At 36.4% G+C, this 19,814-nt stretch overlaps 1 protein-coding gene across 1 annotated transcript; it reads left to right on the forward strand.

The window, feature by feature from the left end:
* Positions 1-511: 511 nt before the first annotated feature.
* Positions 512-19,796, forward strand: abraxas1 (abraxas 1, BRCA1 A complex subunit). The gene is made up of 9 exons (XM_061926814.1): positions 512-634; positions 5,351-5,441; positions 9,637-9,673; positions 9,751-9,817; positions 9,873-10,069; positions 10,132-10,251; positions 10,323-10,407; positions 16,690-16,801; positions 19,555-19,796. The coding sequence occupies exons 1-9, from the start codon at positions 554-556 to the stop codon at positions 19,794-19,796; spliced, it is 1,032 nt and encodes a 343-aa protein (XP_061782798.1). The 5' UTR covers positions 512-553.
* The last annotated feature ends 18 nt before the right edge of the window (positions 19,797-19,814 follow it).

Here is a 19,814-nt window from a genome sequence, read left to right on the forward strand (position 1 = left end):
AAGCGCTGAACACCGTCTTTGTTTTCTACCTGTCAACTGTCAGTTTAGGCTGCTCGCCGGCTCCTCATCACCACTTCAAGATGGCGGCCCAATTTCTCGCGTCACAGCAGCCAATGCTGCGTCGACTTTTATTTTTTTTTATTTTTGCTTAATTTTTTTACACGAGGACCACTTTATTTGTATTTTTTGTGTGTATTTTTTTATTTTTTTTGTCTTGTCTTTATTGTAGAAGATGCAATTCAACAACTCCAATGTGTGTCTCCCCCCTTATTTTTTTGTATTAATTTTTTTTTTCATAAACCTTTATTTATACATTTCAACATTTACAAACAGTTGAAAATAATAATCAAAGTAAATACAAAAACAGCACAAAGCAGCGCCAAGGGGGTTAATGCTGCGTCGACTTATAAACTGTCTATGCGCTAAAAAAGTACATTAGTATGCGCAGACTTAGCGCAACAAGGAACCAAGCGAAGTTAAACGGCGACTTCTCGGCTGCGTTGTTGTTGCGCCGAGTGATTCTCTTCAATCCTTCTCCCAGCTAGCAAACAACATGGCGGAACCCACCGTGAGGATATCTGGATTTCTTCTCACGTCTTTAATGTTCCAACATCTCAACAAAGACTCCGACGTGGTGAGTAAAAGTAATTATATATTGTTTCAAAAGTGGTCAGCAAAGCATTTGTGCTACATTTTCATTGTACACCTGGACTGGAATGTACAACAATGAGCATGTTTACCCCTTCTTACATTCTTACTGCCATATACAACACGAATCGATTAAAGACAAGTAGTATACAATTGAGTATTTATACTTGTATTAAGTTGATATTCATGCCTGCTTCTTAGCTTTACAATGATTATGTTCAAAGTGGACAAACATCAAAGTACAGTGTACCTAAACTTAGAGGATCGATTCAAAACACTATAACCACATATACATATATATGTACACACTATAACCACATATAAATATATATACACTATAACCACATATACATATATATACACTATAACTACATATAAATATATATACACTATAACCAAATATAAATATATATACACTATAACCACATATAAATATATATACACTATAACCACATATAAATATATATACACTATAACCACATGTAAATATATATACACTATAACCACATATACATATATATACACTATAACCACATATAAATATATATATATACACTATAACCACATATAAATATATATACCCTATAACCACATATAAATATATATACACTATAACCACATATGAATATATATATACACTATAACCACATATACATATATATACACTATAACTACATATAAATATATATACACTATAACCACATATAAATATATATACATCATAACCACATATAAATATATATACATTATAACCACATATATATATATATATATATATACATACACACTAACCACATATAAATATATATACACTATAACCAAATATATATATATATATATATATATATATATATATATATATATATATACTATAACCACAAATAAATATATATACATTATAACCACATATAAATATATATACACTAACCACATATAAATATATATATATATACACTATAACCAAATATATATATATATATACTATAACCACAAATAAATATATATACATTATAACCACATATAAATATATATACACTAACCACATATAAATATATATACACTATAACCATATATATATATATATATATATATATATATATATATATATATATATATATATATATATATATATACACACACATTATAACCACATATAAATATATATACACTATCACCACATGTAAATATATATACACTATAACCAAATATATATATATATATATATATATATATATATATATATATATATATATATATATATGATAAAATGGGTTGTACTTGTATAGCGCTTTTCTACCTTCAAGGTACTCAAAGCGCTTTGACACTACTTCCACATTTACCCATTCACACACACATTCACACACTGATGGAGGGAGCTGCCATGCAAGGCGCTAACCAGCACCCATCAGGAGCAAGGGTGAAGTGTCTTGCTCAGGACACAACGGACATGACGAGGTTGGTACTAGGTGGGGATTGAACCAGGGACCCTCGGGTCGCGCACGGCCATTCTTCCACTGCGCCACGCCGTCCCTATATATATATATATATATATATATATATATATATATATATATATATATATATATATATACTATAACCACAAATAAATATATATACATTATAACCACATATAAATATATATATACACTATAACCAAATATATATATATATATATATATATATATATATATATATATATATATATATATATATATATATATATATACTATAACCACAAATAAATATATATACATTATAACCACATATAAATATATATACACTAACCACATATAAATATATATACACTATAACCATATATATATATATATATATATATATATATATATATATATATATATATATATACACACATTATAACCACATATAAATATATATACACTATCACCACATATGAATATATATACACTCTAACCACATGTAAATATATATACATTATAACCACATATAAATATATATATATATATTATAACTGGGGTTGTCCGATAATGGCTTTTTGCCGATATTCGATATTCCGATATTGTCCAACACTTTAATTACCGATACCAACCGATATACACAGTCGTGGAATTAACACATTATTATGCCTAATTCGGACAACCAGGTATGGTGAAGATAAGGTACTTTAAAAAATATATATATAAAATAAGATAAATAAATTAAAAACATTTTCTTGAATAAAAAAAGAAAGTCAAACAATATAAAAACAGTTAGATTGAAACTAGTAATTAATGAAAATGAGTAAAATGAAGTGTTAAAGGTTAGTACTATTAGTGGACCAGCAGCACGCACAATCATGTGTGCTTACGGACTGTATCCCTTGCAGACTGTATTGATATATATTGATATATAATGTAGGAACCAGAATATTAATAACAGAAAGAAACAACCCTTTTGTGTGAATGAGTGTGAATGGGGGAGGGAGGTTTTTTGGGTTGGTGCACTAATTGTAAGTGTATCTTGTGTTTTTATGTTGATTTAATAAAAAATAAAAATAAACGATACCGATAATAATAAAAAACGATACCCATAATTTCCAATATTACATTTTAACGCATTTATCGACATCTCTAATTATAACCACATATAAATATACATACTGTACATTATAATCACATATACAGGTAAAAGCCAGTAAATTAGAATATTTTTAAAAACTTGATTTATTTCAGTAATTGCATTCAAAAGGTGTAACTTGTACATTATATTTATTCATTGCACACAGACTGATGCATTCAAATGTTTATTTCATTTAATTTTGATGATTTGAAGTGGCAACAAATGAAAATCCAAAATTCCGTGTGTCACAAAATTAGAATATTGTGTAAGGCTAATACAAAAAAGGGATTTTTAGAAATGTTGGCCAACTGAAAAGTATGAAAATGAAAAATATGAGCATGTACAATACTCAATACTTGGTTGGAGCTCCTTTTGCCTCAATTACTGCGTTAATGCGGCGTGGTATGGAGTCGATGAGTTTCTGGCACTGCTCAGGTGTTATGAGAGCCCAGGTTGCTCTGATAGTGGCCTTCAACTCTTCTGCGTTTTTGGGTCTGGCATTCTGCATCTTCCTTTTCACAATACCCCACAGATTTTCTATGGGGCTAAGGTCAGGGGAGTTGGCGGGCCAATTTAGAACAGAAATACCATGGTCCGTAAACCAGGCACGGGTAGATTTTGCGCTGTGTGCAGGCGCCAAGTCCTGTTGGAACTTGAAATCTCCATCTCCATAGAGCAGGTCAGCAGCAGGAAGCATGAAGTGCTCTAAAACTTGCTGGTAGACGGCTGCGTTGACCCTGGATCTCAGGAAACAGAGTGGACCGACACCAGCAGATGACATGGCACCCCAAACCATCACCCAACCATGCAAATTTTGCATTTCCTTTGGAAATCGAGGTCCCAGAGTCTGGAGGAAGACAGGAGAGGCACAGGATCCACGTTGCCTGAAGTCTAGTGTAAAGTTTCCACCATCAGTGATGGTTTGGGGTGCCATGTCATCTGCTGGTGTCGGTCCACTCAGTTTCCTGAGATCCAGGGTCAACGCAGCCGTCTACCAGCAAGTTTTAGAGCACTTCATGCTTCCTGCTGCTGACCTGCTCTATGGAGATGGAGATTTCAAGTTCCAACAGGACTTGGCGCCTGCACACAGCGCAAAATCTACCCGTGCCTGGTTTACGGACCATGGTATTTCTGTTCTAAATTGGCCCGCCAACTCCCCTGACCTTAGCCCCATAGAAAATCTGTGGGGTATTGTGAAAAGGAAGATGCAGAATGCCAGACCCAAAAACGCAGAAGAGTTGAAGGCCACTATCAGAGCAACCTGGGCTCTCATAACACCTGAGCAGTGCCAGAAACTCATCGACTCCATGCCACGCCGCATTAACGCAGTAATTGAGGCAAAAGGAGCTCCAACCAAGTATTGAGTATTGTACATGCTCATATTTTTCATTTTCATACTTTTCAGTAGGCCAACATTTCTAAAAATCCCTTTTTTGTATTAGCCTTAAGTAATATTCTAATTTTGTGACACACGGAATTTTGGATTTTCATTTGTTGCCACTTCAAATCATCAAAATTAAATGAAATAAACATTTGAATGCATCAGTCTGTGTGCAATGAATAAATATAATGTACAAGTTACACCTTTTGAATGCAATTACTGAAATAAATCAAGTTTTTCAAAATATTCTAATTTACTGGCTTTTACCTGTAAACCTGCTTGATTCTTCGGAAAGTTGCTGGGGATCAATTGTGGTTGAGATCAGGTAGAGGTTGAGCTGAGCCATGATTTTATGGCAGTTTTAAAATTTAGTAGGGACGTTCAAATTTTAAGGTGTGTTGGTAGTGCATTCCACTGTGTGGTGGCACAATAGTTGAATGCACTTTTTTCCCATGAGAGTCTTGACTTTGGGGGGGACAAAACAAGGCAGGGGTTTTATTTACAAAGTATATTTAATATTTTTGGCCACTGTAACACAATTTGAATAGTAACACTGTGTTTGAATGTAGTAAAATAAAACCCTGTACTTTATTCAAGTGATCCTTTGGCGTACCACTAGATGGAGCCAGCGTACCACTAGTGGTACACATACCACAGTTTGAGAATCCCTGATCTATATCAACACGTTACATTTAGTTACCTAAAGATGCGTTTATGTAACTGGGATGTTTCACGTGTTTGCAGGAAGGTTTGATCCTCGGCGAGAACCAGCTTGAGGAGCACGTGACAATCAGCGACGTGCAAGATGACCGCGTTGATCTGCACCAGACTTACAGTAACGTCCATCTTTGTGTTTTTTTTAATAAATGTTTTTATTAAATTTGACAGGTATTACAATATACAATAGAACAGTAGTCACATTTTCCCCTTTTTTTTCCCACCCACTTCCAAGAACAACAACCCGACACATACCCCATACACACATAACCCCCCCCCCCCCCCCCCCCCCCCTCCTCCCCAGGTCCTACATACAGTAAGTTAAAGGTACAGTCACAAATGGAAAATAATTAGTACATCACTTTCTTCTCAACATAGGCAGATAGTAAATATACACCCAGAATAAATATAAATAAAAAAACAAAAAAGGAAGCTGGTTTATGAAAGGTGAACTTTTCATGTGTCCTGTAGCGTCTTTAATTTAGCTATGTAGTCAACCACACAGCCCCAAACAGAATAAAACTTCCCAGGTGCCCCCCTAAGATTGAACTTTATTTTCTCCAGATCTAAATACATCATAAGGTCTTTAAGCCATAAGGAGGCTTTGGGGCAGACTGGTGACTTCCACTCCAGCAAAATTCTCCTACGTGCTAATAAGGATGCAAAGGCATACCTGCCAACTACTCCGGTTTTCCCGTAATTCGTACGGTTGCAGTGATAAAAAATACGGTTTTTCATTAATTAAAAAAAAAAAGGGTGAAAACTACGCGAATTGCACCTTGTGCAGACAAGATTTTTCGATCGGACACGGAGGAATTAGCGATGTAAAAGACCACGTTGGGACAAAAAAACACAAGTCTAATGCCGTTGCTAGCGATACAAGTGGAAAACTTTCAACGTTTTTCGTCGCCCAAACAGATTCTTTGGATGTGATAAATGCCGAAGTTTTATTTACGGAGGCAATAATTGAGCATGGATTTCCAATCGCACTGGCTGATCACATGGGACAGTTAAATGTTTGTAATGCAACCTTTAAAAATCATTACGCGGTGATCGCGGTCCCAAAAATAAACTTTTCTTGCATGATAATGTCCAGAAAGATTCGCTTTATATTACTATAGAGACCTTTTAACGAATGAGTTTGATGGTTTATCACAAACCTTAAATGAAAGAAGTCCTTTGTTCTCCTGCACCATGCATATGCGCTTTGGCCTTGCTTCGTGTTTGGTGCGCAATCCTGTCGGCTGTATTTCACAGCACGACATACTGTCAAAAGTGTTTATACTATTTATGCTTTCAAGTCCAAGTTGAAGAAATCTTGTTAAATGTTGACAGCATAACTACCAAAATACAGAAGTATGTCCTTAATATTTTTGCAGTGCTATTTCTGTTGAAAAGTTCAAATGATTACATTAGAGATGTGATGTGCCACTTTTCAAGTGTCTGATGGCTTAAATTAATTTTCATTAATTTTTCATATTTTGAATTATTTTGAAAGGCTTACAAAAAAACTACATTTGAATTGTAATTCCATGCTATTGACAGGACTATTAATTTTAATGAAGTTAGCTTACCATGTTTACAGTATGATAATTGTGATAGAAATGTGAATTTTAGGCACAGAATATTTTTTACAATTGAACAAGGCAGTAGATTATACAAGCTTGGACAGAAAGTTAATAATGACACCAATTTTTTTTTTTAATGGAATTGTTTAGTACTGTTTTACCATTTGTTTACTGTAAAAAGTGTTTATACTTTCAATTAACAAATTGAAGTCTTGTGAAAGGTTGACAGGATAACTGGCATTAACTGTCAAAATAATTTCAAACTATTGAAGTTAGCTTACAGAATAAACATGTCAATCAACCCATATGATTTTTGCTGTAATGTTTTTGTTTTGAAAAGTCACTGTGACTGATAGAAAAGTGATGGTTTTAGCAACATTTTAACCTGTCTGAATGCTAATAATCATTTTGCGAAGCCCTGAACCCTCCACCAGGACTCTGTCCTGGACCTACCGGGGCCTGCGGCCCTTGGACCCTGGCTACTAGGTTTTTCTGATTTCAAAAGTTGGCAGGTATGCAAAGGCGATACTATCCTTAAATTTTCTCCTTATTTGGGGATCTGATACCGTCCCAAAAATAGCCATTTCTGCACATGGTGTCAGATTTAAATCCAATGCCTTAGCAAGGTGTTTGAAAATAGTTGTCCAATAATCCAGCAAATGGGGACAAGACCAAAACATGTGCGTCATGTTTGCAGGTGACATGTAACATCTGTTACAAGTATCCGAGATATTGGGGTATATTTTGGAGAGTTTGGAATTAGTAAAATAAATACGATGGACAACCTTAAATTGTATTAAATTAAGCCTTGAACAGGATGTACTGTTATTAATTTGGGTTAAGGCAGAATCCCAATCTCCATCATCTATAGATCTGCCAAGCTCTTCTTCCCAATTCCCTCTGATTCTATCAAGAGACGTTTTACCAAACTGGGATATTAAGATGTAGATTTTGGAGATTAGGTCTTTCTGATTTGTGGGAATATCTAAAATTGAGTCAATTAGCGAATTAGGTGGAGTATTAGGGAAAGAGAAACTATTTAATTTAACAAAATTACGAACCTGAAAGTATCGAAATAGGTGAGATTTTGGTAGGTCAAATTTTTCACACAGTTCACTGAAACTAGCGAAGACATCACCAATATACAGGTAAAAGCCAGTAAATTAGAATATTTTGAAAAACTTGATTTATTTCAGTAATTGCATTCAAAAGGTGTAACTTGTACATTATATTTATTCATTGCACACAGACTGATGCATTCAAATGTTTATTTCATTTAATTTTGATGATTTGAAGTGGCAACAAATGAAAATCCAAAATTCCGTGTGTCACAAAATTAGAATATTACTTAAGGCTAATACAAAAAAGGGATTTTTAGAAATGTTGGCCAACTGAAAAGTATGAAAATGAAAAATATGAGCATGTACAATACTCAATACTTGGTTGGAGCTCCTTTTGCCTCAATTACTGCGTTAATGCGGCGTGGCATGGAGTCGATGAGTTTCTGGCACTGCTCAGGTGTTATGAGAGCCCAGGTTGCTCTGATAGTGGCCTTCAACTCTTCTGCGTTTTTGGGTCTGGCATTCTGCATCTTCCTTTTCACAATACCCCACAGATTTTCTATGGGGCTAAGGCCAGGGGAGTTGGCGGGCCAATTTAGAACAGAAATACCATGGTCCGTAAACCAGGCACGGGTAGATTTTGCGCTGTGTGCAGGCACCAAGTCCTGTTGGAACTTGAAATCTCCATCTCCATAGAGCAGGTCAGCAGCAGGAAGCATGAAGTGCTCTAAAACTTGCTGGTAGACGGCTGCGTTGACCCTGGATCTCAGGAAACAGAGTGGACCGACACCAGCAGATGACATGGCACCCCAAACCATCACCCAACCATGCAAATTTTGCATTTCCTTTGGAAATCGAAGTCCCAGAGTCTGGAGGAAGACAGGAGAGGCACAGGATCCACGTTGCCTGAAGTCTAGTGTAAAGTTTCCACCATCAGTGATGGTTTGGGGTGCCATGTCATCTGCTGGTGTCGGTCCACTCTGTTTCCTGAGATCCAGGGTCAACGCAGCCGTCTATTATTTTACTTGTTTATTCATTACTAATTTATATGCGTTGTTCCTTTTTTTAAATATACAAAAATGAGTTTTGGTGGTACAATAAATACTCGTGTTTTAAAATGAATGAATAATCGAGATTTCAATATCAATAAAAAAAATAATTGTGATTATTATTTTTGCCAAAATCATACCCATGAAATGAACACAACAAACATCCGCAAAAACTCAACAAAACTATTCAAACCACAAACACTTCAATGGAAAATTGTCGAATATGAATATTTTATGTTTACTAATCCTAATTCCATAAAATAAGATTTAAATCACAAACCTATCTTGACGCTAAGGTTAGTTTTATTCCACTCGCACTAAAAGTCTCCACGCATGAAAACAAAACTGCAAAAATAAGCATTTATGATGATGCATCTTGTCGTTTTTTTTAAATTTCATACTAATGAAGCGCTGATTGTTATGTTAGTCCATTGTTTGGTGTTACACTGAAATGATTCCCACCACAAACAATTCCGAATGTCTTTACCCTGACACTTCTGTACTTGTGACGTCGCAGGCATCCACAAGCATGAGTGTGCTTTTCATGTTAGTCCATTGTTTGGTGTTACACTCAAATGATTCCCACCACAAACAATTCTGAATGTCTTTGTCCTGACACTACTGTCATGTTGCAGGCATCCACAAGCATGTGTGCTTCGACACACTTAACACGTAAGTCCATGTCACATGATCACATGCTGGGCATCAGCATCACATGACCGTGTGTGTGTGTGTGTGTGTGTGTGTAGCCTGTACGACGCCGTGGGCGGGGTGAACATGGCAGCGGTCCAGAAGGTCCTGGGGGCCAACAAGCGGGTAGGTGTCACTGTTGTTCTAGCGAGGCGTTTCCGTGACACGTGCGGCCCGGCAGGAGCGCGTGATCGGCTGGTACCGCCAGCGCAGGAACTCTGAGCACCACATGACGCTGCGAGAGAAGGCGGTGCACGAGAACCTAAAGAGAGCGCTGTCCAGGCCCCACATGATCTTCCTTTTGCTGACGCCCAGCACGCTGACCTGCACAGGCTCCACCCACCGCACGGAATACTCCGCCTTTCTCCCCGGCAGCAGGTGCGTGCGATTGCTTAGCGATGATGTCACCGTGCTGACGTGATGATGTCACTGGCACGAAGGCAGGTCACCAGCGTTCCTCTTGTGGTGGACAACATGGCGTCGCTGGACCAGCTGGCCTACTGGGTGGCGTCCACGCCGTGCTCGGCGCCAGGCTACCGGCATGCCGTCGGCCAGCACAGGTAACGCACGCGCACACGACACGAGCACTGCCAGGGCAGCGCACGGGACTGAAGTTTGTTTCCTGCTCAAGTTCCAAGTTCTTCAGGCCTGATGGACTCTTGAGAGACGTGGACGCCGTCAACGCCATGAACGACTCTTTGCAGGCGGAGCTTCAGGTGAGACGCAAAGATTACGTTTACACTGCAGGCCAGAGCGGCCCAAGTCAGTTTTTCTTTGCCATCTGACTGTTTATTTACACTGCAAGTAAAATTATACTAAAGTGAAAACAATGGAAGTTGACCGGGAGGAAGTCGCCACTACAAAACATACTTGCCAACCCTCACGGATTTTCCGGGAGACTCCCGAAATTCAGCGCCTCTCCCAAAAACCTCCCGGGACAAATTTTCTCCCGAAAATCTCCCGAAATTCAGACACACAATATAAACAAGCATACCTGCCCAATCATGTTATAAATACATACCTGCCAACTTTTGAAATCAGAAAAACCTAGTAGCCAGGGTCCAGGGGCCGCAGGCCCTGGTAGGTCCAGGACAAAGTCCTGGTGGGGGGTTCCTTCGCCCCCTGACGCAAAATGATTATTATCATTCAGACAGGTTAAAATGTTGCTAAAACCATCACTTTTCTATCAGTCACAGTGACTTTTCAAAACAAAAATATTACAGCAAAAATCATATGGGTTGATTGACATGTTTATTCTGTAAGCTAACTTCAATAGTTTGAAATTATTTTGACAGTTAATGCCAGTTATCCTGTCAACCTTTCACAAGACTTCAATTTGTTAATTGAAAGTATAAACAGTATAAACACTTTTTACAGTAAACAAATGGTAAAACAGTACTAAACATCCATCCATTTTCTACCGCTTATTCCCTTTTTTGGGGTCGCGGGGGGCGCTGGATCCTATCTCAGCTACAATCGGGCGGAAGGCGGGGTACACCCTGGACAAGTCGCTACCTCATCGCAGGGCCCAGTACTAAACAATTCCATTAAAAAAAAAATTGGTGTCATTATTAACTTTCTGTCCAAGCTTGTATAATCTACTGCCTTGTTCAATTGTAAAAAATATTCTGTGCCTAAAATTCACATTTCTATCACAATTATCATACTGTAAACATGGTAAGCTAACTTCATTAAAATTAATAGTCCTGTCAATAGCATGGAATTACAATTCAAATGTAGTTTTTTTGTAAACCTTTCAAAAGAATTCAAAATATGAAAAATTAATGAAAATTAATTTAAGCCATCAGACACTTGAAAAGTGGCACATCACATCTCTAATGTAATCATTTTAACTTTTCAACAGAAATAGCACTGCAAAAATATTAAGGACATACTTCTGTATTTTGGTAGTTATGCTGTCAACATTTAACAAGATTTCTTCAACTTGGACTTGAAAGCATAAATAGTATAAACACTTTTAACAGTATAACAGTACTAAACAATTCCAATAGATAACATTGGTGTCATTACCTTTTTGTTTGCTCAATTATTGCCTCCGTAAATAAAACTTTGGCATTTATCACATCCAAAGAATCTGTTTGGGCGACGAAAAACGTTGAACGTTTTCCACTTGTATCGCTAGCAACGGCATTAGACTTGTGTTTTTTTGTCCCAACGTGGTCTTTTACATCGCTAATTCCTCCGTGTCCGATCGAAACATCTTGTCTGCACAAGGTGCAATTCGCGTAGTTTTCACCCTTTTTGGAACGGATAATTATTCCCGGATAGGCTTTTGAATATTCTTCACGGAATGACTGCAGTTTCCTTTTCGGTTTAAGACTCGTATGCGATTTTTCTCCGGCTGATTCCATGATCGTTCGCTTGTTTGGAAACAATGGCAACTGGTGCCTCGGGCTTGGCAGCGGTGCTATAAATAGCCTCGCGCATGGCATTCGGAATGGCTCAATAGGAAGTTACGGGAAGCACTGGTAGGGCTGGTCGATATGACTAAAAAATGTATCACGATATAAGTGTTTCATATCAGTCGATATCGATAATTATTGATTAAAAAAAAAAAAATTCTAAATAAAGACCAGGAGAAAAAAGGCTGAATTTAAATACTTTTATTTTAAATATAAGTAGGTAGCATGTCCTTCGCTAATTGATCCACCACTGCATCCGTTATTTCTTTGTAACGTTTTGAATTTTTGTCATATGGCACTGCTGCCGAGTATCTCTCGATGGTGGTCTGTTGTTGCCGCTTCGGTGCTGTTCCACTTGCACCGGCTGATGTAGATGGTTGTGGTTGTTTGTTACTGCTGTACTCCAGCGGGTGAGAGCGGCTCAGGTGGTAAAATAAGTTTGTCGTGTCCCCAGACTTGGTCGGGACGACGACCTTGCAAAGTTTGCAGACAGTATTACTCTGATTCGTATCGGACTTAAAAAATCCAAAATACTGCCAAACTGGTGACGTGACGTTTCCTTTTTTATTTACAATTTCCTCTCGTGCCGCCGCACTCATATTCCCGTTTTGTTTCACTCCTCGTCGTCAGCTCGCCGTTGTTGCTTTTTTTTTTCCTGTTAGCATTTCCCAGAATGTCTTGCGGTTCAGGCTCGGCCGTGATAGGTTGAGAGGCCAAAGCCCTTCCTCTGCCTACACCCCCCAGAATGCCGTGCGGTTCCGGCTCGGCATTTCTTCCTATTTTTTCTAACAGAACTCAGTGAAATTATCGAACGTTCTATCGACCCCATTTTCTATTGATATTGATCACATGTCTATCGCGATATACATTGTTATTGTTTTATCGCCCAGCCCTAGGAAGCAGTGTCGATTGTCATTGTTGTTACGCGATTTCGTGAATAAAACTTAAAAAAACCAAAAAAACATTTAATTAATGAAAAAACGTATTTTTTATCACTGCAACCGTAACCCGGAATAGGTTGATGAAAACCGTACTAATTACGGGAAAACCGGAGTAGTTGGCAGGTATGTAACTATAGAATGATCGAGGGCGAGTTCTTGGTTTCTTATGTGGGTTTATTGTTAGGCAGTTTCATTAACGTCCTCCCAGCGCGGCAACAACACACAACAACAGCATTTCGTCTACCATAAAGCAGTTCGTCTGCTGTAAGCAGCAATGTTGTGACACTCTTAAACAGGACAATACTGCCATCTAGTGCATTTGATGAAAGCACTTTTTGCGTGCCACAAAGCAATGCATCATCAGTGAGGGTGTTCAGCATGGTTAGAAAAATAGTGACGAATAGAACAAGGATGGACAATTCAACCCTTAACTCAACAATGAGTAGATGAGTGTTATGTGTGTGTATATGTGTAAATAAATGAACACTGAAATTCAAGTATTTCTTTTATTTTTATATATATATATATATATATATATATATAAAGACTTGGTGAATCCTAGCTATAAATATACTCCTCCCCTCTTAACCACGCCCCACCCCAACCACGCCCCCCGCCCCCCACCTCCCGAAATCGGAGGTCTCAAGGTTGGCAAGTATGCTACAAAATAAAATAAAAGTTGCCACTATAGATATGGTCGACACACCTTAACAATTAATGTTTGTTTAATGTGAAAGAAAAAAAAGTATGAATGGATGTGTATATAGTGTAATATATTTGGAAGGGTTCTAATCTTTTAATGGCTGTTTAGTAGAAGAGACACGGATATCAGCGTGGATCTATGGGAGCTTTATTTTTTAACTCGCATGTAAGCAAATGTGCCACAGCGTGAATTACGGTCCTTCAACAATTGCTATTTCTTCAAAATCTAAATATACCGTATTTTTCGGACTATAAGTCGCAGTTTTTTTTCATAGTTTGGCCGGGGGTGTGACTTATACTCAGGAGCAACTTATGTGTGAAATTATTAACACACTACCGTAAAATGTCAAATAATATTATTTATCTCATTCACGTAAGAGACTAGACGTATAAGATTTCATGGGATTTAGTGATTAGGAGTGACAGATTGTTTGGTAAACGTATAGCATGTTCTATATGTTATAGTTATTTGAATGACTCTTACCATAATATGTTACGTTAACATCATACTTGCCAACCCTCCCGAATTTTCCAGGAGACTCCCGAAATTCAGCGCCTCTCCCGAAAACCTCCCGGGACAAATATTCTCCCGAAAATCTCCCGATTTTCAGCCAGAGCTGGAGGCCACGCCCCCTCCAGCTCCATGCGGACCTGAGTGAGGACAGCCTTTTTTTTATGACGGGAGGACAACAGGGTGACAAGAACTAAATCATCCAGACTAGAGATAAATTGTATTATTATGTTTATCTTACCGAAAAATAAATATATTTATAAAAAAAAAATTTAAAGAACTAAATACATTTTTACTATATTTTGCTAAAAACATCAACATTAATTGTATTTTTATTTTTTTCTGACTCATTACATCCAGCCATAGAATTATACATTAAAATAAACATATTGGAAATAATTAATTTTAAATGATCATAATTCATTTAAAATGACCATATTTAATTATTAAAATAATTGCTTGTTTATCAACAACTTTAGCATTTTATTCATTACATTTTGAAGCTCTCAGAAGCCAAGTTATGTTATATTCCTTAAGATTTATTTATGCAAATTTGAAGTATCAATTATCTAAACACAGTTTTGTTTGCATATTTTCAGGATATATATATATATACCGTATTTTCCGCACTATAAGGCGCACCGGATTATTAGCCGCACCTTCAATGAATGGCATATTTCATAACTTTGTCCACCAATAAGCCGCCCCGGACTATAAGCCGCGCCTACGCTGCGCTAAAGGGAATGTCAAAAAAACAGTCAGATAGGTCAGTCAAACTTTAATAATATATTGAAAACCAGCGTTCTAACAACTCTGTTCACTCACAAAATGTACGCAAATGTGCAATCACAAACATAGTAAAATTCAAAATAGTGCAGAGCAATAGCAACATAATGTTGCTCGAACGTTAATGTCACAACACACAAAATAAACATAGCGCTCACTTTCTGAAGTTATTCTTCATTCGTAAATCCTTCGTCTTCGGTGTCCGAAGTGAAAAGTTGGGCAAATTTACGATCCACTGGCAGATGTTGGCGTCGTCTGGCGCTGCCTCCTCGTCTTAGTGAAGGTGTGTTCGCCTTCTGTCATCCATTGTTCCCACGCAGTTAGCAGTCTAGCTTCGAATGCCCTGTTGACACCAATATCTAGCGGCTGGAGGTCTTTTGTCAATCCACCCGGAATGACGGCGAGTATTGAATTAAGCGCGTAAGCGTGTCTCTTAATGTGATGTTATGAGCTAGCAAATATAACAACTACACTACCCAGCATGCAACGATAGTTACGAGCATGCGCGGTAGCCCTGAGAAGCGTTGTTGTATGCTGGGAGTTAGAATGTGGTTATGAGCACGCTGCGAGTAAACGTTGAGAACTCAGTTAACACGCCTCGTCTGCATTATTTATAATTAGACAGACAACACACTTAATAGGAGCCATTTTGGGGTCTTTACATAAACACACAAATGGAAATGAAACGTCACATATCCCAGCATGCACCGCGCGCTTCTTCTACGGGGAAAAAAGATGGCGGCTGTTTACCGTAGTTGCGAGACCTAAACTTTATGAAAATGAATCTTAATATTTATCCATATATAAAGCGCACCGGGTTATAAGGCGCACTGTCAGCTTTTGAGAAAATTTGTGGTTTTTAGGTGCGCCTTATAGTGCGGAAAATACGGTATATATATGCAGGATATATATGTATGTATATACTGTATATATATGTATGAAATACTTGACTTGGTGAATTCTAGCTGTCAATATACTCCTCCCCTCTTAACCACGCCCCCGCCCTCAACCACGCCCCCGTCCCGCCCCCGACCACGCCCCCATCCCCCGAAATCGGAGGTCTCAAGGTTGGCAAGTATGGTTAACATACCAGTTGGTTATTTATGCCTCATATAACGTACACTTATTCAGCCTGTTGAATCAGATTCGGACTACCTCCTGGTGTGGCCTGAGTCTGATGCCAAAAGATCAAATTTGAAGCACTTTGGAGCGTTTAGACTGGCAAAAAAAAAATGGGAGCTGTGTCACTTGAGGGCAAAAATATCAGGTTTGGTGTGCGGTGTAAACGGGGCCATAGATATGAAGAGAACTGGACATGTCCCTTTGAGCTTTGTGTAACTGAAACTGAAAGAATGTTGCATGTTGTGTTACTACATTCAAGGCACTGGGAATAACCATTAACAGTTTTGTATTAATCCTTCATGCTCCAGCGCCCCCCGCAACCCCAAAAGGGAATAAGCGGTAGAAAATGGATGGATGGATGGATGGATTTTGCCTCGTTTTAAATGATTACTTAGCCCTACTACGCTACTGTATTCTAATGGTGGTACTTGGAGAGCCAAGTGTTTTTTGGGGTGGTACTTGGTGAAAAAAGTTTGAGAACCACTGATCTAATCACTCCCTGTTTGTGGCCAGAGGGCGTGCGGCGTGGTGGCAGAGAGTGAGCGTGCGGTCCAGTCTCTGCTCGCCGACATCTCCGCCCTCAGGAAGAAGCTCGGCAACAGGAAGTTGGCGGCAGCGACCAAAGGTCAGGAAAAAACTTTATTAGGCAGTCAACATATATTTGTTATTTATATTATTTATTATGATATTTATATTATTTACATGTGAATAATGCTGTATAATAGACTGTATTTATCTTATTCACATGTGAATAATGCTGTATAATAGACTGTATTTATATTATTCACATGTGAATAATGCTGTATAATACATTCTATTCACATGTGAATAATGCTGTATAATACATTCTATTATACAGCATTATTCACATGTGAATAACAAATACAGTCTATTATACAGCATTATTCACATGTGAATAATATAAATACAGTCTATTATACAGCATTATTCACATGTGAATAACAAATACAGTCTATTATACAGCATTATTCACATGTGAATAATATAAATACAGTCTATTATACAGCATTATTCACATGTGAATAATATAAATACAGTCTATTATACAGCATTATTCACATGTGAATAATATAAATACATTCTATTTATATTATGAATAATGCTGTATAATACATTCTATTATACAGCATTATTCACATGTGAATAACAAATACATTCTATTATACAGCATTATTCACATGTGAATAACAAATACAGTCTATTATACAGCATTATTCACATGTGAATAATATAAATACAGTCTATTATACAGCATTATTCACATGTGAATAACAAATACAGTCTGTTATACAGCATTATTCACATGTGAATAATATAAATACATTCTATTTATATTATGAATAATGCTGTATAATACATTCTATTATACAGCATTATTCACATGTGAATAACAAATACAGTCTATTATACAGCATTATTCACATGTGAATAATATAAATACAGTCTATTATACATCATTATTCACATGTGAATAACAAATACAGTCTATTATACAGCATTATTCACATGTGAATAACAAATAGTCTATTATACAGCATTATTCACATGTGAATAATATAAATACATTCTATTTATTTTATGAATAATGCTGTATAATACATTCTATTATACAGCATTATTCACATGTGAATAACAAATACATTCTATTATACAGCATTATTCACATGTGAATAACAAATAGTCTATTATACAGCATTATTCACATGTGAATAATATAAATAGTCTATTATACAGCATTATTCACATGTGAATAACAAATACAGTCTGTTATACAGCATTATTCACATGTGAATAATATAAATACATTCTATTTATATTATGAATAATGCTGTATAATACATTCTATTATACAGCATTATTCACATGTGAATAACAAATACAGTCTATTATACAGCATTATTCACATGTGAATAATATAAATACAGTCTATTATACATCATTATTCACATGTGAATAACAAATACAGTCTATTATACAGCATTATTCACATGTGAATAACAAATAGTCTATTATACAGCATTATTCACATGTGAATAATATAAATACATTCTATTTATATTATGAATAATGCTGTATAATACATTCTATTATACAGCATTATTCACATGTGAATAACAAATACATTCTATTATACAGCATTATTCACATGTGAATAACAAATAGTCTATTATACAGCATTATTCACATGTGAATAATATAAATACAGTCTATTATACAGCATTATTCACATGTGAATAACAAATACAGTCTGTTATACAGCATTATTCACATGTGAATAATATAAATACATTCTATTTATATTATGAATAATGCTGTATAATACATTCTATTATACAGCATTATTCACATGTGAATAACAAATACAGTCTATTATACAGCATTATTCACATGTGAATAATATAAATACAGTCTATTATACAGCATTATTCACATGTGAATAACAAATACAGTCTATTATACAGCATTATTCACATGTGAATAACAAATACAGTCTATTATACAGCATTATTCACATGTGAATAATATAAATACATTCTATTTATATTATTCACATGTGAATAATGCTGTATAATAGACTGTATTTATATTATTCACATGTGAATAACAAATAGTCTATTATACAGCATTATTCACATGTGAATAATATAAATACAGTCTATTATACAGCATTATTCACGTGTGAATAACAAATAGCCTATTATACAGCATTATTCACATGTGAATAATATAAATACATTCTATTTATATTATTCACATGTGAATTATGCTGTATAATAGACTATTTATATTATTCACATGTGAATAATGCTGTATAATAGACTATGTTATTCACATGTGAATAATGCTGTATAATAGACTATATTTATGTTATTCACATGTGAATAATGCTGTATAATAGACTGTATTTATATTATTCACGTGTGAATAATGCTGTATAATAGACTGTATTTATATTATTTACATGTGAATAATGCTGTATAATAGACTGTATTTATGTTATTCACATGTGAATAATGCTGTATCATAGACTGTATTTGTTATTCACATGTGAATAATGCTGTATAATACTGTATTTATATTATTTACATGTGAATAATGCTGTATAATAGACTGTATTTATGTTATTCACATGTGAATAATGCTGTATAATACTGTATTTATATTATTCACATGTGAATAATGCTGTATAATAGACTGTATTTATATTATTTACATGTAAAAAAAATACCTAAGTGTTTATTGTCTATTATGAGCGAACTGTGGTGCTGAATCTCCCCCAGGGATCAATAAAGTACTTTCTATTCTATTCTATCTATTTACATGGCTTGTGACGTTCTTTTTCTTTCCGGTCGCCAGCTGACGAAGCGTCTTGCGTGAAGAACCTTCGCCTCCAGCTCGCCATAAGCACGCTCTTCTCCTGCTCGCCGCTCTACACCTCGCACACGTTGACGCTGGACGCATTTCCTGTGGCGGACGCCGACAAGCAGGAAAAACTCCGCCCCCTGCGGCCAGACACTGCGCGTAAAAGGAGACCGGAAGCGGCGGCGGGGAGCTTGAGGAAGCGGCGCAAGAGAGACGTGACGGCGTCATCGTGTTGAAAGGAAGAAAGACGCTGC

Source organism: Nerophis lumbriciformis, linkage group LG32 (genome assembly GCF_033978685.3).
Source record: "Nerophis lumbriciformis linkage group LG32, RoL_Nlum_v2.1, whole genome shotgun sequence".
NCBI lineage: Eukaryota > Metazoa > Chordata > Actinopteri > Syngnathiformes > Syngnathidae > Nerophis > Nerophis lumbriciformis.

Bases quoted from the DNA above. Each gene is read 5' to 3' on its own strand.
- abraxas1 (XM_061926814.1), top strand. From the start codon at position 554: ATGGCGGAACCCACCGTGAGGATATCTGGATTTCTTCTCACGTCTTTA. The intron at 10,070-10,131 runs GTGCGTGCGATT...ACTGGCACGAAG, and splicing joins GCCTTTCTCCCCGGCAGCAG to GCAGGTCACCAGCGTTCCTC. The intron at 10,408-16,689 runs GTGAGACGCAAA...GTTTGTGGCCAG, and splicing joins CTTTGCAGGCGGAGCTTCAG to AGGGCGTGCGGCGTGGTGGC.